General features: G+C 43.2%; 1 protein-coding gene across 4 annotated transcripts in view; it reads right to left on the bottom strand.

Annotated features, from left to right (window-relative positions):
- GGT7 (gamma-glutamyltransferase 7) overlaps nt 1–27,936 on the bottom strand; it is an 80,473-nt gene that overhangs the window by 50,211 nt on the left and 2,326 nt on the right. For all 4 annotated transcript variants that reach the window (XR_008305932.1, XR_008305933.1, XM_053244604.1 and 1 more), the window contains exons 2-5: nt 13,211–13,437; nt 11,084–11,235; nt 699–816; nt 68–135 (exon numbers count right to left, since the gene is read on the bottom strand). Coding sequence is in view for 2 of the 4 variants with exons in the window: in XM_053244604.1 (XP_053100579.1) it covers nt 68–135; nt 699–816; nt 11,084–11,235; nt 13,211–13,437 (565 nt within the window). In the remaining 2 variants the exon portion in view is untranslated. The remainder of the gene's footprint in view (nt 1–67; nt 136–698; nt 817–11,083; nt 11,236–13,210; nt 13,438–27,936) is intronic.

The raw sequence follows: 27,936 nt of genomic DNA, 5'->3' as shown, positions 1-27,936 counted from the left end.
CTCCTATCTTGTAACTTCCCAGTTGGAACTTGACAATGGCACGCACAAGCACGGAAGACATTCTTACCTCCCATAAGATTGATGTGCTTCATGTAGTCCTTTGATCATGCCTGGAACACCAACCAGGAGTCCTGGCTGGATAAAAGAAAACCATAATAAAAGAGTAAAGAGCTCCACAATATTGTCTTTTGGGCTAGTTAAGCAGAACACGCATTTTTAATTAATATTTGGTTTTAATTGATAGGAATATAGGAATCTGCCTTGTACTGAGTCAGACCATTGGTCCATCTAGCTCAGTATTGTCTACACTGAATTGGCAGTGGTTCCCCAAGTTTTCATACAGGAATCTTTCCCAGCCCTACCCAGAGATGCCAGGAACTGAGCTGGGACCTTCTACATGCAAAGCAGATGCTCTATCACTGAGCTATGGCGCAATCCCCAAGTGGAAAGTAAAAGGGGTGGTGTATAGAGGGAATTAATTTCTAAAATGGAGTAAGCCCTAATGAGTTCTAGAAGGAGGAGAATGAAGTTAAAAGATACTAGGAACGTCAGCAAGATCCCCATCAGAGCCAGAGGGTATGCCTCTGTTCCCAGCTTTCATATTGTTTCAGAGAACCAGAACAGGCAGGTTATGGGAGATCAGTGGAGACATTTACCAATTACCACCCTGCCCCTAAACAGTAAAGGCTCTCTCACACCTTAGTTTCCCAAGCCTTCCTAAGGCCCTCTTCTTGGATGCTGAAAGGGGCTGTCTCTCGGAAATCAATCACTCGGCTCTCATTCTTCCTGATGTCATGAACCAGCATTACTCCTCCACTGCAACAACAGAGCCACACAAGAGTGAAACACAGACTGAAAACACCATGTCTCCATCTGAGTCTTCCTAGGCGACTTCAAACAACTTGTAGCTACAATGTCATAAGGCTGTTCCAATGATGCACTGAACAGTTTGGGTTTCATCTCCTGTTCCCCATACCTCCAGGTGGGTTTTAGATAGATGGTCCATCGAGTAAGAAGAATCATGGTAATAGGTGATGCAAGCAACATTTAATAACACTTCCATGTTACTGAATTGTGCTATATTCAAATTCTAGTTTATTTAATGAAGAGAAGTCATCACTGTCATCCAACCTTGTTTCCAATTTGATTTTTTTAAAAAATTGAAAGCTTACAGTATATCAGTTTTTTCTTTCACTGTTAGAATGGTGTCCTAGGACAGGAGTTCCCAATGTCAGATCCCCAGAAGTTGCTGGAATACAACTCCTTTCATCCCCAGCCACAATGGCTGACAGCTGATGGGACTGATGACTGAGGGGATGATGGAGATTGTAGTCCTCAAATATCTGGGGTCCCAAGGCTGGGAATCCCTGTTCTAGAAAACAAAGAACATCATCCTGACAAGGGCCTACTTCTTTTGGAAGTCATAGGTTAGTGTCTGGACTGGACCACTTCAGATTTTAGGTGGGGGATTGCATGAAATGAATGCTCTCCAACACCTAAAAAGCTTTCTTCCATATAAAAAACTAGCTGTTAGGGAAAGAGTTCTAGCCCAGCCTTCCCCCTTATAAGCTAGCTTTCTATAAGCAACGATTTTTAAATAGAGGAGCATTTAATCATGTGAGACTCCACCCATAGTCTGAGCTGGTACAGCTCAGAAATAGGTTTACCACCTCTGTGCGTAGCAGGCAAAGTAATCTATTGATCCCCACAGATACTTGGAACTTCCATGAATGTATGTGGTGGTAATCTGAGGAACAAAAGAACAATGCAAACTAGAGAAGGCATGATGGAGAAGTAGTTGCAAGCCATCAACCATGACCTATCTTTTAACACAAAAGTCAATGTGCAAATATGAATGAACTGAAACACATCACCTAGGAATTAGTTACAAACAAGTAATTTAATTATTTAAATACTCCTCCACATTTTTCTTGCACTGGATGGAGCTGTATGGCTCTTTCAAGTTTAAAAAATCATTTTATTAAATCACTTGTGATGGTATCATGGATAAGAGCATTCAAAGAACTGGAACAAATCTGAGGGAGTTATTTTTCATGCCACTTGTCCATTCATACAGAAAAATTGCAGTGGTACAAAAAAATGAGGATTCGTGCTCATGATGAATACTCCTAATAACTGGACAAGAAGCACCTTTTTAAAGCAGTGGATTTCTTATATTTTGCAAGGGAAAACAACTTCAAATTCAGCCCATAATAGTGTCATTCCAGAGTTGCTGGTGTTGTGTGCGTGCATGCATGTGCATGCGTGCACACACATGCTTCAATTGCCAGCCCTCTGGAGGCAGGGAACCATTTTCTCATAGCTTTGCTATGTAAAGTGCATTGAGAACTTTTGTTAAGAAGTGGTATATACATATTTTTAAAAGACTTAATAATAATAATTCAGACGCCTTCTTTGCCATGAGCAACTGGGTACAAACCAAGCAGAATACAAACGCCATAGGCAGGGCACAGGGGTGCCATCATCAGTAGGGACAGAGGCTCCATGCCATTAATAGATGCATGATAGACAGAAATAAAAATTGTGATCTTTCCCCATAACTACTTCTGCATGTGGAGAAAACCTTTCATCAGCTATAGTCCTTTGCCTGTCATGCAGCTCTTCAAAGCACAGAGCCACTGTCTTTTTCATGGACTTATTTAAATCACAACCCTAGCAGGAGGAAGGGTGCTGTGTGAATGGGTTTTCAACAAGGAGCTCCAATCCAGAATTCTTTCCATTTCCTAAGGACAGGGAAGGCCAGTTTATTCCCCTCACAATCCAGTGACAACACACACAGCAGGATGGAAAGAAACACAGGCCTGCCTTCTGATTTGGGAGAGAGAGCTCTAGCCTCCCCATTGCCTCCCTTTCTAGACCCCTAGTGGGAGGAAATCAGTGCTTTGATCTTAAAGACTCTGTGATTGTCAGCAGATCCTTGACAACACCAGGTGCGACTCCACCCATAAAGTGGTTATCAAAGAACTTTGCCCTTCCAGACCTTCTGCCAACCTTTCCTGGCTGGCCTCCTCTCTCTGGCAGTACAGATCTGTGTCTCCGCTAGTCATATAACCAACGCATAAATCAGTGCTGCATCAGTGCTGCATCCACCTCCAGTCCAGACCCAGTCACCAAAATGGAATGCCCTGTTTGTGACCAGGCTTGGGTGGTCACCTTGCATAACATATATATTGTTTTGCATCATGCAGACTGCCATTTCTCAGCCAACTGCTTCATCACCAGCCCAGCAAGTGACATGTGGGCTGAATTTTAGATGGGATTGGCTGATGCTGGGCTCTGAAAGCTGAGGGTCACAGGCATTGCTGGGAAGACCTGGAATCAGATGAGTGTGTTCCTCCATCAATGAGTAATCATAGATGGCGTCTATACTTCTGCAGTGACAGCAGGGGTTCCTAAAAGCCAACAGCTATTGTGGCTAGGGATGGTGTAGTCCAATGACATCTGGAGACCTAAGACTGGGAGCTCCTGAGTTAGAAGGAAGAACTTCTAGGTAAAGGAATTTCATTTCTAGGCATACTTAAATTTTAATTGTAAACTGCCCAGAGACACAAGTTTTGGGAAGTACAGGAATATTTTAAATAAATAAATAAATAAATAAATAAATAAATAAATAAATAAATAAATAAATAAATGAATAAATCCCAGCACAGTTCTTTTTATAAACAAGGCACTATATAGCCCTATTCACACATTATGTTCAACTCTCGTGCAGACAGGTACAGATCTGTGTACAAAGGTACAGTCATTCACATGTTATGTTGAACACAGGAACAGCAGTACCCTTCTCTCTGTAAGTCCTCTAGCTACAGGGGACTGTACCCAGGTTCACCTTTAAAATGAATGAAGGTGCAGTCATTCACACACAAAAATGTACGAATGTACAGATATCTGTACACTCATACCACATAATGTTTGAATAGGGCTTATGTCCCACGAGCAGGGTAAACAGATTGCCTTGATTTGAAATAGCACCTTTTATTCCAAAATAAGGATGGCTAGCCTTATCCTTATAGGGCAACTTTATTCTCTACACACTAGTCCAGGAACCAGGAATATCTGGCCCTCCCTGGAACAGTCAGTCTCTGTTACAATTGGCATCATCTAGCAAGAAGGTCTAAGTGCCTGAATATGAAGGTCATCTTCAAAGGCCCTTTTCTGAGTACCTCCAGTCAACATCACCTAAGGTTACAGGGACATAGCCTCTATTGTCAAGGGGGGAACAAATGTCCCTGGGCCGCTGGGTTCAGGGGGGCTGCCACAGCACCCCCTTGCCCATCCCCCAGGGCAGTCCCTTGTCCTCCTCCTGCACCCAGCTGGTGAATGAAATGCTCACCAGCTGGGAGCACAAGGCATGGTCCCTCTCCTTTCCAACACCCAGTGCTTCATTAAGGAGCTGTCTGGGTGCTTTCTTTCTCTGACTTACTCAGAAAGGGGCAGAAAAAGAAACACCCACCTGGCGCTTGAATGAAGCACCAACTGGGAAGGAATGGGAGAGCAGCCATGAAGCTCCTCTTCCCAATACTCTGCTCCCTGCATCTGACGTCAGTGCAGGGGGTGTGGCTGGCCACAGGCAAGCTTGCTATGCCTCTGCAAGGTTAGGTAGAGAGCTTCAATGTGGTGCCTCAGCTATCAAATTCTGTCCCACACCAGGTGCTGAACAGTATGTCATTTTAGTGCCCAGTGAATACCTCCTCACTTACCCAGGCCTTCCAGCTTGTTATCTATGCTGGTTTTAATGTTATTGACAAAAATGTAAGAGCCTTGCTGGTTTGGTTTCACGATCTGTTCTTCTGCTTTGGCTGTTCTAGTCATTTTTATTTGGAATAATAATTTACTATTTTTTAATTACTTCTGTAAGCCATCCCGGGAGCATGCATGTGCCTGGATGGTATGAGGTCATTGACTGGGATGCTGAGGAATGAATGCGGTTCCTGGAAAGTCCCCTCAAGAGGCGATTGGCAGGAGTCCTTTGTCTGCCCAGCATGCAAATGAGAGAGGATACCCAGAAACTCGTTGCTTCTTTTCCTTGCCAGCAAAACTGTGAGCAAAAAAAGCAGGGGGAACTACCATGGCTTAATTAGAACTAGAGGCCAGTTCAAGTTGCTCCTGGGGTTGAATTCAGTCTGCGGCTGCCAGTTAGGCCAATCTCTATTCTAAAGGGTTCTCTCACCTTCCATGAACCCAGAAGAACATAATGGGGTTCTAGACCACCACAGCTCCATTGGAGAATCATAATCTATCTCCATGGCAGGGGTGATCCCATCTTGCTGCCTGAGGCAAAGGACCAGGTACATTATTAGGAGGTGATCCATGGGGCTTGAGCCCCCAAATCTCATAAATCACTTCCTTCTTGAAGGGGGGGTAGGTGGTTGCCTTTGCTGCTCCAGAAGCTATTATAACTTCTCATCTCTGTCTCCTCCCTAAAAAATGCTGTGTTGCTGGGGGAAAAACAGGCACTAACTCCCAATACAGCACATGTCTCCTCCAGTTTCTCTTTGGGGAGGAGTCAGACATAATTATTCATGGGGAGCATGATTGAGTTTAATTATCAAAGAGGGAGCTATGGGCCCAGAGCATGGATCTTTTGAGTATATTGCAATGACTCTACAAAGGACAATTTGACATCCACCCCATTTGTGGGTGGATCCTCATGCATTTTCAGGTCATGTTGCCAAGCCAATGGTAGCAGCACATGAGCACTCTCAGACGATGCCCTGGCAGGGGCATCCATAGCTTAAATGGGGAGGGGGGGGAAGGAGAACAAAGAGACACACTCCAGTGGGACAAGGATGAAAACAAACAGCATTCCCCTGTGGGGTAAGGAAGGGGGGTGACAGTGGGTGGCAAAAGGGCCCATGGAGTGACTCATGGTAATGGAGGGCAAGCACTTGCTGCCCCTGTGTCCCTCCTCACATCTCTTGCACTTGAGGCAACCACCTCACTTTGCCTCATGGACAGGCCACCCCTGCTCCACTGCATGCCTCATTTTCAAATTGGTGATGGCAATTATGTTTCTAGGGCCTGCGTTCTTGTATAACAAGCACAGTCAATGCTCTTGTTCCAACAAAATTTCATGAAGAAGATTGTGTTGTAAACTGTCTCAAGACTCTGCTGAAGAATGCAAAAGATGATGTGAGTTAATTAACGATAAATAAGTCCCATATAGAACCTGATTTGGTATAACAGGGAAAGAGGCCTAATATGTACTTCTCTACTGTAGGTGTGTTCACCTGATTTAATCCCTAATTAAATTAGAGTAATTATGTGCATTAAATCAGCTAGTAGGTAAATGCAGTCTCAACTAGCCTAAGCCTCTGTGGCCTTTTTTGTCTTTTTGTTTTTTAATCCTGAGCATGACTTTTTATTAAGCAGCTTTGGGACCAAACTAGAGTTTCCAGTTTCAACAAAAGTTTTCTCAAATCCCATCTGATGGGCCATTATCAGGTGACACTCTTTATGTAACAAGCCCTGGAACTTCCTGGTGTTTCGTCCTCCTAAAGATTCAAATCTCTCTTGAGTAATGCCTTTGAAAAACAAACAATTTTCGGAAAGATTAAAGGAGACAACAACTCTAGGCAATGAGCCAGCTTTAGAAGAAGCAAAGGTGGGTGAAACTGACAACTGAAGCTGACCTCTAGGGCACAGAAACTGCACCAGCATACATTCACTAATGGCAGGGGTGAGCATATCAACCCAATTTCAGTACACATTTGACTTTTGGATGAAGATGCACAGCTGTCCTTCCATGACTTTTATATTTTAAGACCTCCCTGGAGATGATGGCAGAAAGGTTCCAAACATTTACTTTGGCCCGTGGTGGCATTATCAGAATTATTTATTTATTTATTTATTTACACAGTCAGACAGGTGTTATTGACTGGTTTGTTTTATCCAGACATTGAGTCCTTCCCAAGGACCTGGGATGGCTGAATTTTATCATCAATACTGCTGGTTATTATAGATATCGTCGCAAAATATAGGCTGTTCCCAGTAAAGCTGCTTTTTGTAATTGGCTGATGGTGATTTCTGTGGCCCCTATGGTGTTGAGGTGCTCTTCAAGGTCTTTTGGAATTCCACCTAGGGCGCCAATTACCACTGGGATTATTTTGGCCTTTTTCTGCCACAGTCTTTCAATTTCAATTTGTAGATCTTTGTATTTTGTGATTTTTTTCTATTACTTTTTCTTCTGTTCTGCTATCCCCTGGTATTGCTATGTCGATTATTTTAACTTGTTTTTCTTTTTTCTCGACTACAGTTATATCTGGTGTATTGTGTGGCAGATGTTTGTCTGTTTGTAGTCGGAAGTCCCATAATATTTTTACATCTTCATTTTCTACAACTTTTTCGATGTTATGGTCCCACCAATTCTTGGCTACAGGTAGCTTGTATTTTTTGCAGATGTTCCAGTGTATCATCCCTGCTACCTTGTCATGCCTTTGTTTGTAGTCAGTCTGTGCGATCTTTTTACAACATCTGATTAGGTGGTCCACTGTTTCATCTGCTTCTTTACAAAGGCGGCACTTGCTGTTCATTGGTAGCTTGTATTTTTTGCAGATGTTGTTGTTGTTGTTGTTGTTGTTGTTATTTCTTACATTTATATCCCGCTTTTCCTCCAAGGAGCCCAGAACGGTGTACTAAATACTTAGGTTTCTCCTCACAACAACCCTGTGAAGTAAGTTAGACTGGGAGAGAAGTGACTGGCCCAGAGTCACCCAGCAAGTATGGCTGAATGGGGATTTGAACTCAGGTCTCCCCAGTTCTAGTCCAGCACTCTAACCACTACAGCATGCTGGCTCCCTTTTATAGAATAACATCACTGTGTTCACTGTGGAACATACACAAAGAGGTATGTTCCTAAACTAAGCCCTGAACATCCTGAGGAGATAAAGAGGTCATTCAGAAGATTGTCAGGAGATAAAGAGGTCAGTCAGAAGAATGGGAGATGTACAGTGGGCAAAGAGGCACCTTTTTAACATGGTGATTCTCTTTATTTAGCAGGGGGAGAGTAAGTGGCCCTATCCACCCACAGCACAGTACCGCCAGTGACTGTTGCTGGTGTCTATCTTGTGTTTTTAGAATGTGAGCCCTTTGGGGTCAGGGACCTATCTTATTTATTTATTATTTCTCTGTGTAAACCACTTTGGAAACTTTTGTTGAAAAGCAGTAAATAAATATTTGTTGTTGTAGATACTTCCCATGTTGCCTTATGGCAGGGGTTCCCAACCCTAGTTTCCCAGATGTTGTTGGACTAGGACTTCATTCATTCCCAGCCAGCCCCAATGGCCAAAGGCTGGGGATGATAGGAGCTGAAGACCAACAACATCTGGAGACTCAAGGTTAGTAACCCCTGCCTTAGGGCATGTCCAGGCAGTTCTAGTTCTGGGGAATGGGAGTGCTTTTCAGTACTTCCAATCCTTGTAGTCCAAACAAATGGAATGGTTTTAGCCCTCTATGACCAGCTTTCCTGGCTGACAGTGACCAACAGTGCAGGATATGGCATCCAAAGATCTGGTCACCCATACCAAGCAGAGACATTTGCGAAGGAAAATGGTCCCTGTCCTTTCTCAAGGAATTGCCCATGTTACTGATTGTATGCTACAGCACACAGCTGGGAACATGGGGAGTTGCCCTCTGGATGTGCCTTTTAGTGTATTACATAAGCTCTATTCACACATCATGCTCACTGCATCACAATCTGTGTAGAGATGCTACACATGTACACACCTGTACACATGTACAGTTATTCAAACATTATGTTCAACACATATTATGTTCAACACACATTATGTTCAACACACTTCCTATCTGTATCCTTCATTTAAGGGAGCCTACACCCAGGCTCACTCTTAAAATGAAAGCATGCAGTTATTCACCCAAAAGCATGTAGATGTGCACATACACCTGTGTACAAATACAACATAATGTCTGGATATGGCTACAGAAGTAATGAAAAAGAGATGACTAAGACAATAACAGAACCTTCTTTCAGCACTGGGTAACAACTGTTTCTAGTTTTTACATTGTGGCCAGTGCCCTTATATGAAGTGTGAACTGGTATTTTATGATGGAGGTTATTAAATGTCTCATAATTCCAGGCCATTTTTTCAGGTGATCCTTATGTTGTATGTTAGTCAACATAACAGTCAATCTTGACTATTGAATTTGGGCTTCGCCCAAGCGTTGGTAACTTTACAGATCTATTTACAGTGGTCCCTCGACTTACGAAGTACTCGACATCCGAAGATTTCGACATACGAACGACAAAAAATACCGGAAGTCGTTGCCGGTTTAGATGCGGCTTCCTTGACCTACGAATTTTTAGATGCGGTTTCCTCGACCTACGAATGTTTCCGGACCTCCGTGGATGCGCTTTTCGACTTACGAAAATTCCGACCTACGAACGTGCGTTCGGAATGGATTATCTTCGTAAGTCGAGGCACCACTGTACAGGGTTATATACAGCTCCCTGGCAGGGCTCCTAACTCAGGTCTGAAGCAGGGTTTCTCCTAATCTGAGTGGAAAAAAGGAGGAGTAAATCTGGCAGCCAGGCTGTTCTTAAAGGGACAGTAAACATGCTCTGCTTTTCTAGAGGACAATACTAGGGAAACACTCCGGGCAGTTTGGTTCGAGTTTGAACTGAACTGCCCAGTCTGTGAGCTGATTCGTTAGAACTGGCTGTTGGCTTGTTTCTGCACTAGAACCAGGTCGAAACAGTTTGACCCAGTTCAACCCAGTTCTACATGGGCGGGGGGGGACCCTATGGGTTTGAAAAGGGAGGGCGGGGTGGGTGGGAGGTCACATTATGTGCCACCACCGTGGCATGGTTCCTTGGCAGTGACAGGCTGGCAGAAGCTCCCCAGGCCCCATTGGTGCTCCCCCCATCAGCATGGGCTGGTAGGGGAGGGGAGCACCAGCGGGGCCTGGGGAACTGCTGCCAGCTTGCTGCTGGCCCACTACCACCACCGAGGAGCCACACTGCCATCACAGTGCGTAAGGTGACTTCCCACCTGCCTTCCTGCCCTCCCTTTTCAACCCCATAAGGTTCCCCACTTTGCTTGTAAAGTGGAATCCTTAACAGATTTCCCTTTGCAAGCATGTAGAACTGGTCAAACAGGGCTGGTTCAGAACCGGTTTTGCACATCCCTAGACAATACAGGCAGCAGTGGACATAATTCCACCCTTTCCATGATTAAGAAGATAATGTGTGAACCGGCTCTTAAGACGCACATTCAAGATCACTCTTTGAAGAGTTTATATGGAGCTATATTGTTAATTTGGAGCCATATTACAATATCCAGCTGATGACATTTTTAGGGATGGAGTTTTTTTCAGAAGACTAAGAGCATTAAGTTTACCTAGCCACAGTGTTAAGTCCATCACAGGTCTGAATGTGCTGCAGTTTTCTTTGGTAAATAGCAGCGGGCTCATGGCCCTGATGAGCTGGGCCCACTGCAGGGGGAACACTTCCACTGAAATCAGTGGAAGGGATGTGCACAGACTGGTCTGCAGTCAAACTGGTTTGCCACGAACCAGGTGGTTCAAGCAGTTTGATTGCAAACCACTCCAAACTGGTTCGAACTGGTTCACCAGCTGGTCAGTCTGATGAACCAGTTCACAGAGCAGCAGTTTGGTCCAAATTCGGACCAAACCATCACATGCGGTCTGTGCACACCCCTAGTTAATGGGAACTTTGATATCTTGGCATATAGCAGCTGCAAGAGAGCCCCAGTTCTGGAGTGGGGTTAAGGTTAAAGTCCCCTATCCCTCCATGATCCTGATTAATAGGGGGCCTAATCCAGCTCCTATTCACTAAAGAACATTGAATCAGATCAAGGTCAGTAATGCATTAAATGTTGTATGTCGTTTGGTCCTACATTTCATGTGAGAAGAATAACAAGTTTTATATTGGTATGGAATGCTTGCAAAAATTACTTCATGAGAATCCACCTGGAGATTAAAACTGAGCTTTGTTTTCTGATGCGTGTTTGTCTTTGTAGACTTTCCAGAGTGACACAACAAAACGGTGCATTATACACAAAAGAAATGATGACTGGACACCTACCCGCCAATGCCAGCTGTGTGGGGGTTGATAATGCCTGAGCATAAGGCTGAGGTGATGGCTGCATCTACCGAGGAACCTTGTTTGTTCAGGACCTCGATCCCCAATGCAGTGCAGCGGGCAGCATCGGTGACTACAGCACCCTGATGGAATATCTGTTAGAAGACAGATTGTGAGACAAAAGCTAGTGACTATATATTCAGTAAAGGCCAGTATCCCTGAGGTTTGATCTTATCCATGCAATCTTGAAGGATGTTCTGGGGCTCCATAATGGAATATTTAGCCCCTATTCAGACTGTGTGTGTGTGTTGCACAATAAATGGTACAAAGGATCTAAACATCTGCCCCCAAGGTATAACACTTCATTTTTCATGCATCGAAAAAATATTGGCGTGCAAGTACTAGGAAGATGCAATTTCCTGTTATGAGGAAATTGCATTTTCCCTGCACTTGAACACCAATATTTTATTGCTGAGAGATTAAAAAAACACACACACACACACAATCTGCCAACAAGCATATTAATTGTGGTACTGATTGCTGTGTGGTATGATTGCTGTGTGTTGAGGGATATGGCTGAGTGCACCTGTCAGAAAGCACCTGTGATACTTTTGTTGATCATTCCCAATGATGCCCCCCTCCCCTTCTGTGCTATGCCATTATCCGTGCTTTTGAAAAGTAGGTTTTTTAAAATGAAAAATCATGTAAAGAGTGGGCATTCCCTTGTTAGCACTCAACTATTGCAGTGTTCATGTACTCTAAGCTCCTCAACTTTGAAATATCACCTCACCTCCTGGAAGGGTTGTCCCTGGTTTAACCCTTTCCCTCTGCAGCACTTCACCACCCCGCCTAATGAGTGAAATTCTCCCCTCCAGCTGTTCTCCCCCCACCCCGCTCCACCACAGGGTTCAAAATGCATCTTTGCTTGTGAAAACACATTTTGGTGCCCCACAGGGAGAAAAACAGCATGGAAGGGAGAGATGTTTGGAGTAATGTTCTCCCCCTGCCCTATCAGCCTTTCTCTAAAAGAAATAAGCAGTTGGGATTTTGTTCTGAGAATCTGCATGAACGTTCAGTTGGGACCCAAGAATGTTTTCACAGTTAATACCAGCAGCTTCCTTTAGTCTCTCATGCATCACTTCTGAATGTTAAGATATAGAAAGTGAAAGAGCCATTTTTAAACAGAATACACGGTCCCATTCATGTACATATTTCATTCAGTTGGCAGATGAGCAGAAAGAGCAAGGGAACCAGTGTGATGTAGTGACTAGGGTATCAGATTAGCAACGAGGGCTTTTATGTTCAAATCCCTGCTCTGCCATGAAGTTTGTGGGATGTCCTTGGGCCAGTCACTATCCCTTAGCAAAACCTACCTCACAGGGCTGCTGTAAGGATAAAATTAGTGGGGCATGTATATCACCCTGAGGTCCTTGGAAGAAGGCAGGATTATTATTGTTTTAAGTGTCCCTTGTGAAAATGTCTTCATGATGCACCTTCATCATGGGCATTAGTTTTTCCTACTAGAAATAAGAGCATTCAAAGTTGTTCTCCCAGGAACAGGAAGAATATGCCATAGGAAAGCCCCAACAATCCTTGGGTGGGATGTGCCACGTTGTACATACACATTCACAGCAGCACATAACAGATGGAGACCAGCACTGTAGATGGTGATAAACAGCAGATTATCCTTGATAAATAGCCCATTCAGATGCTCCCTGGATTCCAGGTGAGTTCATAGCATGGAAAATTACTGGTCGCTATAGTAATAACTATTATGAGCAAATCTCAGACTGACACAGTAAGATAAGAATGGCAGTTCTCAGTATTACACTTCCTCTTATACCAGGGATTCCCAGCCTTCGGTTCCCAGACATTGTTGGACCACAACTCCCAACATCTCCACCCCAGCCACAATAGGTAAAGGCCTCTGAGTACGATGGGAGTTGTAGTCCAAAAAATACACTTGGGAGGGACCCAAGCTTTGAAACCCTGACCTACAACATTGCTTGCAGAGCACATGCTTAACTGCTGCAAGCAAAATGAGAAGTTACCACGATCTGTGAAGACAGCCCTTCTCACTGCAACACAGCTGTCCCTTTAAGAGAAAAAGAGTCAGATCCCTCTTCTTACCTGCGGGTCTCCAAAGTAGATCTGCATGATTAAGGCCACCGTAACTCCTGTAGCAAATGTTAGGCAGGCGGTGATGATCACAGTCAGACCATCCTGGCGACAGCTGCAGTCTCCGGAGAAGGGATCCTTGCTGGTCTCTCGAAGTGGGGAGATGTCCTGACTGCCCATTTCTGATGAAGAGGAAGGAAGGCGCTGAAGGCGAGCTGATTTCAAGAAGGAATCTGGATCTTCAGTTAGAAAGGAGAGAAAGGAAATGAGACTGAGATGCTTGCTGAACAGGCTTTGATTCTTCCTATTCCAAATGCAATCTGCATTATACCTGTTCGTGTTCCAGGAAGACTATTGCCTTACTTCTTGGCATGCTTTGAGATGATTGCCTAGCTCAGAGGCCTCTATTATGGGGTCTGCTTACACATACTTCCCATTAACTCTTAGTGGTCTTAAGGCAGTGTTGAATATGGACATTCACTACTCTTCCTCCTGAAGCTCAGCACCTGACCTGTGCCCCTGCTGCTCATGGTCATTTCTGGCATCCCAACCCCACTTGCAATGTGCCCTCCAGAGGCTGGGAACATCTGGAGGATGTTTCATGAGAACATAAAAACATATGAAGTTGCCGAATTCCAAGTCAGACTATTGATCCATGTAGCTAAGTTGTCTACACAGACTGGCAGTGGCTCTCTAAGGTTTCAGGCAGGGGTCTTTCCCAGCTCTACCTGGAGATGCCAGGGATTGAACCTGGGACCTTCTGCATTTTAAAAAACAATTAAAGACACATCTTTTAGCAAGGCTTTTGAATGTTTTATCTGCTGTTTATATCTGTTAGGTTTTTAAGTTCTTGGTTTTTAGCTTTTTACAAATAACATTCAATCTGAAATTTCTAAAATTTATAACTTTAAATGTGATTTTTAGCTTGATCTTTCAACTTGTTTTATTTATTTGTTTGTTTTTACTTTATATTGTATCTATTTTATTAATGTTGTGAGCTGCCCTGAGCAGTAGTGTACTAGAGGGGTGGGGTGGGGTGGGGTGGGGTGTAAGTAAGTAACTAAGTAAGTAAGTAGCTAGCTTACTAGCTGGCACCAGTGCAGTGTTAACTGCCCCAACACTATGTTAGTCCAGATATCAGCCAATGTGCATTAAGAGTATTTATTGTGGTTATATTTTTGTACCGCATAATGACTATAGCAATGTTATCAATACAAGTAAAATAGTCATCCTTAAAAAAAAAAAAAAGACAGGGACTATTACATAGATACATAATCCCTTTACGAATATGAATATGACAAATATTGATATATCGCTCAACAAAAGTTCCCAAAGTAGTTTACATAGATAAAAATAAATAAATATAATGGCTCCCTGTCCCCAAAAGGCTCACAATCTAAAAGAGAAACATAAGATAGACACCAGCAACAGCCACTGGAAGGGTGCTGTGCTGAAGATGGATAGGGCCAGTTGCTCTCCCCCTGCTCAATAAAGATTATCACCACTTTTAAAAGGTGCCTCTTTTGTTCAGTTAGCAGGGGTAAAGGGATTGTGAACAATCCCTTTCCGTTGTTAACAACAGTGTGCAGAACCAGGAATATAGGGGGTCTTGTGTAATAATCACATGTGCTGCAAAATATGGAGGGGGGCGGAGTAAAAGCCTGAGAAAAACCGTTCTCCTCATGCTGCATATCCAGCCTCAGCATGGGATATCACTCATATACTGATGAGGAGATAGTTGGTCATCCTTCTGGACCATTCAAGACACAGATAAACCAAACAAGAAAGCCCCCTTCCCTGCCCATCTGTAGGGAGGAAGCCATGCTGAAAGGATCACCTCAATCTTTGGAGACCTTGCTTCTAAGGTATATATGTTAGAACCGATTGGAAGATTTATGTGCTTCAGTATCACATTAAGACTCTCAGCAAGTGACCCTTGGCATCACAAATCATAACCATGTGTGCCCCTCTAATGATACATTTGACCTGGATCACAAAAAAATTACACCAAATGCCTGCATGGAAAATCAGATGTCAATAAGAGGAGCCTCTGCTTACAACTGTTTTGACTTCCATGGTTTATATGAAGTCCTTGTCATCTATAATACTTCACATGTGCATGAAAAACATGTTATGAGTACACATAAAAAAAAGATTGGGCACGATCCAGTCCACTGCCAGCACAGTACTCACATGCTGAGGATTCTTCCTTTGCCTCCCTAAGCACATGGGCAGCCATATAGGCAGCCTTTCATCTTCCTGTGGTACATGTTTGTAGGGTTTTTTAAACAAACTAACTAACTAACTAACTAACAAATCTATCTCTATCTCTATCTCTGTCTCTGTCTCTGTCTCTATATATACACATACCGCCTGACTCTGAAGGGTCTACGCAGTTCACAAACCATAAATACAATAAAACACAATAAAACAAACTATTAAACAACCATGAGTAAAACCATTTGAAACATTCAAGGATTACTAAAGGCCAGGCCAAAAAAAAAAAAATTTGTTAAAGGACTCTTTTAAAGTCTGACAAAGATGTTATGCCATGGATATCAATAGGGAGCATATTCCACAGCCCAGGAGATACTACAGAGGAGGCCCACTCCTGAGTCACCGCTAGACCTATGAGCTGGTGGCATCTGGAAACAGACCTCTCTCGGTGACATTAATGTGCAGTGGGGATCATGCAGAAGAAGGTGCTTTCTCGGGTAACCCCATCCTAAAGTTAAAAAGTGTGCCATCGAGTCGGTGTCGACTCCTGGCGACCACAGAGCCCTGTGGTTGTCTTTGGTAGAATACAGGAGGGGTTTACCATTGCCTCCTCCCATGTAGTATGAGATAATGCCTTTCAGTATCTTCCTCTATCGCTGCTGCCCGATTTAGGTGTTTCCCATAGTTTGGGAAACTTACCAGCAGAGATTCGAACCAGAAGCCTCCGGCTTGCTAGTCAAGTCATCCCCCCACTGCGCCATTAGGCAGCTCTGTCCTAAAGGTAATTACCTTTATGTTGCAAATGCTCTGGAGCATAAAGAATTTGTATGGTGGTGAGAGGGAGGTCTGGATAGGGACACAGGAGGCCATGCTCAGATTCCTCACTTTAACAGCCCTGCCTTTGCACTGCCTGTGTGCACATGTGGGTGGGGCGAACAGGGTCTATGGTAATCTTCCACAATGTGAACAATACCCATTTTGGACTGGTTTGTGCCATAAGGTGGACATGAAGCACATTTCCCACCATATGTATCATGGAAGTACACACATAACATGCAATGCGTACATACATGCAGAAAAGAAAAGTTGTGCCCTCGAGTCAGTGTCCACTCCTGGTGACCACGGAGCCATGTGGTTGTCATTGGTAGAATACAGGAGGGGTTTACCACTGCCATCTCCTGCGCTGTATGAGATGATGCCTTTCAACACCTTCCTATTTCACTGCTGCCTGATAAAGGAAACATACCAGTGGGGCTTCGAACCAGCAACATAAGAACACAAGAACGTAAGAACAGCCCTGCTGGATCAGGCCCAAGGCCCATCTAGTTCAGCATCCTGTTTTGCACAGTGGCCTACCAGATGCTGCTGGAAGCCACAGGCAGGAGTTGAGGGCATGCCCTCTCTCCTGCTGTTACTCCCCTGCAACGTCTCGCTTGCTAGGCAAGTCATTTCCCCGCTGCACCATTATACACACATATGTGTGTGTGCTGCCACATAATGAATAAAGCAGGCCAGAGAAAAGCTGCATTGGGGATTTGAGAAAGAACGACAATGTTCCAATATTACTCCAGGAGAAAAGTGTCCATAGCTGTTGAGCAGTTGCCAAGTGTGCCTTCCTGCTTGTCCTCATCATATATTCTTGGTGCATGGACATGGATGGTATATGTTTTTGGTGGCTCATACACTGAGGAAAATTACTCAGGATAGTCCCATTGGATTTAAAAGGACAAATTAAAGAAGTCTTGTCCTTTTAATTTCAATGGGACTACTCTGAGTAATTTCCCTCAGTAAGTCAGCCACTTACTTTTAGAGATTATGAAGTGGCATCAATTTTGGATTTTGGAGCAGACAGCTTTTGGAAAAGGAGGAAATCATGTTTGCAACCTTAAAAAGTGTTACGTTTGCAAGATTCAGGTTCTCCCGTCAAAGCATGGACATCCTTTTACACAGGATGTGGAGAATTGTCATGTGTGTTGCATGGCTATGAAATACAAAGAGTACAATATATCAGGCTTGGAAAAACTATGGGTAAAGTTAGATCAAGCTCAATGTCTGTATGGTACAATAAGTCAGTGTTCTGATCCTACATTGTTATTAGCAGCAGAGAGTTTAGATAATTTCCCCGTTTGTTCAGAGGAACACTGTTCTTCACATAATGGGTACTGTGAACAAGCAGGGTGTCTGTGCTCCTGTTTCCCATGCTCTCAGTTTGGCACTTTACCAGAGGTGTGGAAAGTACCCACAGAAAAGCCAAATACCATTTCTTCTAGATTAATCCCATGCTAACACTGCCGAAATTGTTTGGGGACAGACTGTTAGCTCCTAAATTCCTGGTTTGAATCTAATGGTTTTGACACTTTATGTCTTCAAACAGGATAGAATTAATTTATGGAATTAATTGTCTCTGGATTACTGATGACACCTAGTTCAGATGGCTTTTTAAAAGGATTAGACAAATACGGTATATCACAGCTAAACACGGAAACTCTGGCTGCCATATTGCACAACATGATGTTCATGTTGCAATGAAATACTTGCACAGAATTTCATTGCATTTCATGCAAGTGCGCTTTCGTGCAAGAACAAAAATTGTGCACATGCAGTTGCCTGACAGTATGACCATTATTTCCAATGGCTATACTATTGTACAACTCCATTTGCACAATTTTTGCACTTGTGCAAGAGCGTAATGTGAACATTACATTGCAATGTGCACATAACATTGCACAGTATGTCAAGCAGTATGTTCATCTATCTTTAATCACCAGGTGCTGAGACCAAAGGACAAGGAATTACAATTTTCCAACAGACTTTTCTTGTGAGCTTTCTGTGGTTGGCCCTGTAACATCCGAATAACCAGAATCACTTTTCCTGGACCCAATCATGGTTCTGATTCCTCCTCCAAACCTTAGAATGAACCCTCGGTTTGTAGTAAGTTACAATTACCAAACCGAGGGTCGGGAGGCTCCACTGTGTCATCCCGTTTGGGCAACTCTCCAAATCGGAGTTAAGAGAGGAACCTCCTTCCACCCCTTAAATCCCATTGGCTGGTCTGGCTTTCTTTCAAGGGCCAGGGGAAGCCAGCGCAGCCAGTTCTGCCCCCTTGAGTGTAAATAGGGAATCTTGCAGAAGAACGATTTCTCCAACTCAAGTTAAAGTCACACCAAATAAGTGTCATCCATGAACTGACTGCCTGACTTTATTAAAAATGTGGCATTTACTGCTGGACCCAGCAAAATCTGATGGATGAAAATGTGAGCGCTCTAACATTCTTCACTGATGAAACTTGATTCCATTTACCGGGCTGTGTTAATTTCCAAAACAATCGTTACTGGCATGCTGAAAAAGCAAATGAACGCCACAATATTTCCAGTGCTGTACACAAAATTACTCCACAAATTTTGGAAAATGTCTTGGGAAGCTTAGTGAAAAGAACTGAATCATGCATGGAAGCTAATGGAGGACATTTTCAACATATTTTGAAACTTACTGCAACAATTGTAATAGATGCTAGTAGCTAATTAACAAAAACAGTGTCTGGTTTAAAAGGCCCATCCTCTTTAGTAACAGTTGGACCCCGTCTGTTTTTGTGACACCCTCCCTGTAGTATGAGTGTATGATGTGTAGTGCAGAGATATCCACTTGATCATCATCAAGTGGATGTCTCTGGACTACACATGATACACTCACAGATTTCATTTAATTTCTCATCACTCTCAGTTCTATTTAGAATAATTCTGTTTCAGCAGAATAACTGATCCTGTGGTGTGAAACCATTTAACAAAGCTGGCTCCGTCTTATTTGTGTCACCCTGTATCATTAGCATCTGACTCTTTTACCAGTTTTCTTCATTACCAGCCTCTCTGCTGTTACTTGCCACACTGGCTATGCCATATTGGGTCACCCTTCAAACTTAGAAATGTAGCCATTTTTCCTAGCCTGCTTCAGAAGAAAAACTGTAGCTGGCTGCCTTCCAGGTAAGAGGTCGTTCTGGCAAGGCATTTCCCCATGGTGCCTTTAGGTCATTTGAAAAAGCCTGGAAAAGACTTAAGGAAATGCCCCTCTGAATGCATCTGAGCATATACAGAGAGAGATGCAGGGCAGACCCAAATTAGAGTTGAAAAGAGACAAAAGCAAGCACTCTTCCTCTCATAGATGACGATAAGAAGCTCCCAGTCTAAGCAGAACTTCTCTTGCCTCGTTTCCTGTCCGCTGTTATCAAGCATTCTGATGTGCCCCCTCCCTTCTCTCTTAGCTCTCAGCAATCTCTTTTGTGACTCTTTCTTTGTTTAAGGTGCATGCAGGGGAGCCACCCCGGACATAACCTAATCAATACACAATACCCATGCCTTATTTCTAGCAAGCATTCTAAAGTCACTAGAAATTCTGTAAGGAGACCCTTTATCAGTCTTCTCCACTGAAAATGTTCAGTCATGCCTCCAGGTTTGTTTTTGCCTATAAACAGCCAGTAAGAGGCACTTTTAAGGGTAAATTAAAAGGTGCTTAACTTCGCTCTCACTGCACCTGAATGCTGCTCAGCTCAGCAGCGCACCACCCAGCATCCCTTGCAGTGGGGAATTGCCTCCACCACTCACCTGGCCTCCATGGAGCCGATCCCCTGCCGGCGGCCAGATGTTCCAGTGGCGATCTCCTGTCACAGGTGGTGCTGGGCAGCACACTGCTGCTCCGAGCTGCATTCAGGTGCAGCAAGAGCGGAGGTAAGAACCTATTAATTTACACTTAAAGTTGCCTCTTGTTCCCCCCAGATGGTGGCACCTGCACCAACCGCTACTGACCACCGGACTCTGTGCCCCACCCTGACCAAGTGTACCTCATTGCTTGCCTCATGCTTAAACCAACTGGAGAGAAGGACCTACCAAGAAGCAGACAGCTATGACAAACAGATTTCCTCTTCCTCTCACCCTCAAGTCTCTATCCCCTTCCCAGCCGCAAAGCTAACCATCCTCTTATGTTCTGTACCCCTTTCCCCCCTCAATAAAGCAACTCTTTGCTTCCAAGAACACGTGTCTACTCTCTTTCATCCTTTCCTGTACATCCATGCCACAACCCGCTTCCCAAAGGACTTTAAGTTTAAATACTGCTGTTGCTTGGTTTGCAACCATCTGAAGCTAATTTCCCCCGCTTTGAGAAAAGCATAGACAAGGAACGTGGTAGCTGACATGCATCCACGCAGACTTCTTAATAGTGTGGGCCAGTTCAGATGACGTTTGAGAAAACCAGCCCACATGATGAAGGAGGAGGATGCATCAAGAATTTAAACTAGCATTTGGGTTTCATTTAGAGTTTTGGTTCAGATGAACCAGAACATCAGAGCATATGGGGGAAATGCCAAGACAGGCATGCTCTCAGTACATCCTCCCTCTGAATGGCATGGTCCAGTTCAGGGAGCGGGGCGCAGATATCTTCTGAACCAGCCCTCAGTCAATCCTTCAACTGTCTTAACTATCATATTCTTGACTCTCCCATTACTCACTCTTAAGTTCTGTTCAGATATTATGTTGAAGTCCCATCCAACAACACAGGTATTGATCAGTACACAAGTACTGTTATCCATACATTATGTTGAACACAGGTACAGGGGTACACTCCCTATCTGTATCATGCATTTGAAGGGCCTGTACCTGGGTTCTCTTTTTAAATGAATGCAGGTGGAGTCATCCACACAAACATGTATACGAATGTATAGACATTTGTACACACTCACACAACAATGTCTGAATAGGGCTTTACTCTGCCCAACTTTCCAGCTAATTTTTGCCCTCACTATTACAGACCATTCTAGGAGTTCTTGTATGCTTAGGCCATGAAGCTGGCCAGGTTAATTGGGTCATCCTAGCCAGTCCTGTACATGTCAGCCATGGTGGCATGGATCAGCAATTCCTGAGATCCACAATGCGGGGGTGGATCACAGAAATCACAGATGAATGGCATGAGCACATGTGGTCCCTTCAACAACTACTTGTCCAGAAGTAGCTGCAGCCAGTCAATTCTATTCTTACACCCAGTACTTTTCCTTTAAACTATCCCAGATGTGAGCTGAGATGCAAAAATGTCACATTTAAAACATCTCTATGAAGAAAATTGTAAAAAGATACCGAGCAATGCAACTTTACCTAACACTTGGCTGCACCAGGGCCGTTGATCCCACTGTTTTATAGAAGATGTGATCATTAAACAGTAGGGGGCAGAGAGAAAGTGAAATGAATGTTGCATGAAATGTATTTTAATATAATTATTCTTTAACATTGAAAGTGCAGTGTGCTTTTACGCTGTTCTCTTGACAGCACTTGCTCAGTCAGAAGCTGATGACATGGCAAGCATCACAACAGACTAAGAGCACAATCCTGCCCCGTTCAATACTTTCATACCCCACTGATTTAAATAGTTACACTCATGCTCAGTTCCCTCCCATTGATATCAATGAGTCCTAAAAGTGGTTAACTTTGACTGGATCGTGCCCTAAGTGTTTGCTACTGTAAAATAACCCTATTGAGATAAACTATGCATTAAACATAGTTGATACATAGCTTCAAATATAAAGGTAAAGGTAAGGTTGTGCCGTCAAGTTGGTGTCGACTCCTGGTGACCACAGAGCCCTGTGGTTTTCTTTGGTAGGAGGGGTTCACCATTGCCTCCTCCTGCACAGTATGAGATGATGCTTTTCAGCATCTTCCTATATCGTTGCTGCCCAATATAGGTGTTTCCCATAGTCTGGGAAACATACCAGCGGGGATTCAAACTGGCAACCATTTGCTTGCTAGGCAAGTTATTTTCCTGCTGCACCATTAGGTGGCTGCACTTCAAATATATTGTGTAGTTAATTATAGCACAGTCAACAATACTGAGTTTAAAGCAACACTCAGTTCAAATATGGGCCAATTTACCAAAAAAATTATGTTTGGACAGGAAGGCTGAAATCCTAGGCATGCATACAAGGGAGTATTCTGAGTAAACATGCATAGGATTGGGCTGCACATCTCTATATATTTCACTTGAGCTTTACATTGATAGTTCTTGTTGATGACAAAATTAACTGTAGGGAACTCAAGAGATCTGTGTGTACATGAAAAGCTAGCTTATATATCTGAAGATGTGCTTTCCAAGTTTTTTACAAATGGGACTGACTTTTTTCAGGATCTGAAGATTAGTCTACCCCTTAACAACTAACCACTTTTGCCTAATATATTGTGCTGTTTTGTTCCGGACACACATTGCTGGTATACTTGTCCCATTGGTGGGCCTTTATAATTTTAGCTTTATTTATTTATTGGAAGTGTAAATTGGTATGCAAATTATCACCCCAGTCCTAGAGAGCTGAGCAGTTGTCTGAGAGTTAAGAATACTGGTCCCAGGTATTCACCTCTCCACCAAAAGGTGGATTACAAGGGCAATCCAGATCCAAAAGAACACTGGGATCTCTATAAAACTTGGAATGATCTTCTAAATCAGGGATACCTTTGAGCATTGTAGTTGGGTGTGATGGGAGTTCTAGCCCAACAGCCTCTAGGGACCCAAGGCTGAGAGCTGGTCTTGTGGAAGCAAGCATTAATTGTTCCCTTTGCTAAGCAGAATCCACCCTGGTTGCATTTGAATGGGAGACTACATGTGTGAACACTGTAAGATATTCCCCTCAGGGGATGGGGCCATTCTGGGAAGAGCATCTGCATGTTTGCATGTAGAAGGTTCCAAGTTCCCTCCCCGGCATCTCCAAGATAGGACTGAGAGAGACTCCTGCCTGCAACCTTGGAAAAACCGCTGCCAGGCCGTGTAGACAATACTGAGCTAGATGGACCAATGGTCTGAATTGGTATATGGCAGCTTCCTATGTTCTTAACTCAGCAACTCACAAATTGAGAAGTAGGCCTCCCAGCTGTCAGAAACCTGAAAGGAGGGCAAGCATGCTCCTGCCTGTCTCCTCTCCACGGTATATCTTGGGTGAGTCAGGAAGAAGAATGCCATCCCACGCTCCCAACCACTATAGTACAAGAAACTGTAGCCCTATTCACACATTATGTTCAACACATGTACAAGGAATAACATCTGTACAGTGTGCACAGGTACAGTTATTCACACGTTATGATGAAAACAGGCACTTCCTGAACCATGCATCTGAGGGACCTGTACCCAGGTTTACTTTTAAAACAAACACAGGCACAGTCATTCACACAAAAACGTGTATGAGTGCACAGGCATCTGTATGCTTGTATGACATAATGTCTGAATAGGACTTGTGTGTCCCACTCTTCTGATGACTGTCAGTGCTGGTGAACATAGAAAACTGCCTTATACCGGTTCTATCTAGCTCAAGATTGTCTACACTGATTGGAAGCAGCTGTCCGGGTTTTCACGCAAGAGCCTCTCCCAGCCCCACATGGAGATGTCACAGAGTATACCTGGGACCTTCTGCATACCAACTTTCTATTGCCCACACTAATTTGCTTCTTTGCATGTTTCAGAACTGTTTAGCACAAAATATTATGGCATAGGTTTAACCTTAATATTAAAAGTAAAGTTGTGCCGTTGAGTCAGTGTCGACTCCTGGCGATCACAGAGCCCTGTGGTTGTCTTTGGTAGAATACAGGAGGGGTTTACCATTGCCTCCTCCTACGCAGTATGAGATGATGCCTTTCAGCACCTTCCTATATCGCTGCTGCCCGATATAAATACCAGCGGGGATCTGAACCAGCAACCTCTTGCTCGCTAGGCAAGTCATTTTCCCACTGCACCATTAGGTGGCTAACCTTAACATTAGCTTAATCTATTTCTGCTAATCACAGATACATTAACAGCAGCTAAGGTTCAGACTAATTTTTTACACATATTAATGAAAAAACAACTTCAGATTGCATTTGATTCATTACAGAAGTTTATATTTATCCCTTGCCTGCAAACATCTTCTCCCCCCTCCCAATAAACTATATGTTTGGAAGAAAATGAAAGTCTAGATTCATTCCCACACCTCCTCCCAGCACCGGATCGTGTTTTTGATAACCTAATAGATCCCAATAAGTATTGTTAACAGGGGCCAGATCTGGCCTACAAGGACTCTTGCTGGCCTGCTGGTAGGAATATCCTGCAATAACAGCACCCCGGAAAGGCAGCAGGTCACTCTTTGGGTCAGTTCCCGCTTCTCCAATGGGGCCCTCTTCTCTAAAACTGCATTACAGCACCACCTATGCATGTTTTTACTGCTGCTGCAATTTCTACTACTGCTTCTTTGTGTTTTGTGTGCTACAGTTTTATATAGGTTTTTAATAGAGATATTATTTTTATATTTATATTTAACATCTGTACTTTTTGGGTGACTCTGGGCCAGTCACTTCTCTCTCAGCCTAACCTACTTCACAGGGTTGTTGTGAAAGAGAAACTCAAGTATGTAGTACACTGCTCTGGGCTCCTTGGAGGAAGAGCGGGACATAAATGTAATAATGATGATGATGATGATGATGATGATGATGATGATGATGATGATGATGATACTAGCTGGGTGACTCTGGGCCAGTCACTTCTCTCTCAGCCTAACCTACTTCACAGGGTTGTTGTGAGGAGAAACTTAAGTATGTAGTATGCCACTCTGGGCTCCTTGGAGGAAGAGCGGGATATAAAATGTAAATAAATAAATAAATAAATAAATAAATAAAAAGCCGCTTTGAGATTATTTTAATGAAAAGCGGTATAGAAATTGAACAATAAATAAAATAAACAGAAAACAGCATCAACACCCTGCTGCTAGCAAATAACATAACAAATTTAGAAATCATCACATCATACACTGTCACTGTCAATATTTACACATGTCAAAATAAAGTATATTGAGTTTAATAAATATGAGTTTTATAAAATATAGTAAAATCTGTTTGTTTGTTTGTTTGTTTGTTTGTTTGTTTGTTTGTTTATGATGACCTAATAGAGTTTCACCCAAAACATGAAACTTCTGAGTTTCACCTAAAATCAAGCTGGCCTCTGGCCACAAAATCTCCATGGCCACAGGTCACTTAGGAAGTTTCCAGATGTCAGATTCTCCAGCAATTGTAGAGTTTGGAGAGGTATTTGGCATATTGACATTCCAGTGACTTGCAAACAAGGTATCGGTTTTGCTGATTGCTAATTAAAGATTGCAATCAGACATGCATTTTCAAGTGTTTTAATGCATCTTCTCCCACTTTAGCTAATGTGCATGACCACCATTCACAAGTCAGACTTTCCCATTTTAGACATCACTACAGCTCCTCTGGTTAGTAGGGAAGATGAAATTCCCTCACATACTTACCTGGATGATAGCCCTGCTGCCCTGTGACTACACATGGATACAATCTCATTGTGATTTGGTTGATGACAACCTAAGGGTAAGTAGCCTCCCTTCCTGTATTACCAGACCACCCACCACTTCCTTCACCCTCCCACTCACCCCTCCCAGCTGTACTGAAACTAGCAAAGTCTCAGAGAAACCCTGTCAGTTTTGCAAACAGCAGGCTTTGATCTTCAGTGAATCTGAAAAGGTATTTGGAAATCCTTTATCCATTTCAACAGCATGTCCCCCCCCCACACACACACACACTCAAAATGGTATGTTTGATGCACATTTAACTCTGGAAATAGCGTTGGTGAAACTGACAAGGCTTCCTTGGAACCCTGTCACTTCCATCAGAATCCAGAGAAGGGGTGAAGAAAATGACCCATTAGGAGGTGCTCACAATCACGGAAAAGGAAGTGGAATCAAGTAAAATAGCCATGAGAGTGAAAATTACTCCCAAAAGAGAAACATTTAAATCCACAGGAAAGTTAAATAGAAAGTGTTGCTTGTCTATTAATTACTATGATCACAGAGATAAAGTATACAAAGTGCTCTGAACATTTGAAATGCACTGTATAAATGCAAAGTATCATCATCATCGTCGTCGTCAATACATGCAAGAGGGTTATGAGAACATAAGGTTTTATTAAAATATCTGAGTTCAGACAGAAATAATCCACAGAATACGCAGCTGTCATATTTCCAAACTAATTATTACTTTTGAGAGCTGGGAGAATCCAATGTGTTCAGACACAAGTACAACACAAGTAATGCCATGGAATCCCAGCATGATACTTCATAGTTTTACACACTGATAGGCAAACAACTTCAAATACAGAATCTTTCCATATTCAAACCAACTGATGCACAGGAAAACGAAAAGAAGCATAAATAATGTAATGACATAAGCACAAAGTTACCAAGCAGTGTTCCCTCTAATAAGAATTCCCAGATGCTGCTGACTACAAATCCCAGAATCCCCAGCCAAAGGCCATTGCAGCTGGGGATGCTGGGAGTTGTAGTGAACAACATCTGGAATCCTGTTAGAAGGAACACTGGTACCAACATGGAAGATTTATTTACTTTTTCAAATATCAGAGACTTGGGATGGCAACAACAAAAAATGAGACACACAAGGTCCCCCACACCCCGTATTAGAGCCTGGGATGATGTGACCAAACAAAAGCAAAAATTGTGAAGATGTAGAAGCCATAGTGGTATAGATGGGATGTGGTCAGGGTTAAGAACATAAGAACAGCCTTGCTGGATAAGGCCCATTCAAGGCCCATCCAGTCCAGCATCCTGCTTCACATAATGGTCCACCAGATGTTGTTTGACTACAACTCTATCATCCTTCGGCCATGGCCAAGATCCCACTGAAATCTCATCACCCTTTAGCCATGCACTACAATTCCCATGGCTGAAGGCCATTGTGACTGGGGATGATGGGAGTTGTAGTTCAACAGCATCTGAGGACCCAGTGAGAATCCCTGGAATGGGGCAATGAAGCAAAAAGGAAGCACTTTAAGTATCAGTTCCAATTTCCTGCATTCTCTTAGAGACACCTCACATGTTACTTAAAAAGCAGCAAAAATAGAAGCACCCGTGATTTAGGTTTCTTCCCATGCTTCTGCTTTAAAGTGGGACTCAAGGACTTTGCCCAGAGTGAGACCTATGACCTCCAAAAGTCACCTTAGGCTCACAAGTTACACTGTTGGGGAGATCAGTAAGTCTCACACTCCTGGTACAGTAGGGGCAAGGAACAAGAAAGTGTGAGTCAGTCACACTTTCACATGTGAAGCAGCTCCAAGAAAGAAAAGAGGAAGCCTTCTGGTGAATTTTGGAATCTGTACCAGAGTAAGTTAATTCTGCAGATATATAAAAAGTTGGCAGGTTTAGGTGACATTTTTAATAAGTTGGCATCAATACAAGTTGTTTTTTTCACTGATTTTGGTCTGTTGAATGAGGCTTGTGAATTTTCCAACATACGTTGTGACTGAAGATTTTTCAGAACATGGAGGGTTGAGAGGTACATTGAAATAGCTTGTAAAAAGTAGCAAAGCGATCACCTGTTAGAGCATTCATAAAACTAGTTACAAAAAATGCTTCAGTGTTTCAGTCATGGATGTTGCTTGCTACTTCCTTTTTTAACGGGGAAAATAACATAAAATAATGAAGGTTTCTGCTGCTGCTGGAACTGAGCTAG

The sequence above is a fragment of the Hemicordylus capensis genome, chromosome 4 (genome assembly GCF_027244095.1).
Source record: "Hemicordylus capensis ecotype Gifberg chromosome 4, rHemCap1.1.pri, whole genome shotgun sequence".
Taxonomy (NCBI): domain Eukaryota; kingdom Metazoa; phylum Chordata; class Lepidosauria; order Squamata; family Cordylidae; genus Hemicordylus; species Hemicordylus capensis.
This window is presented reverse-complemented; position numbering and strand designations above follow the sequence as displayed.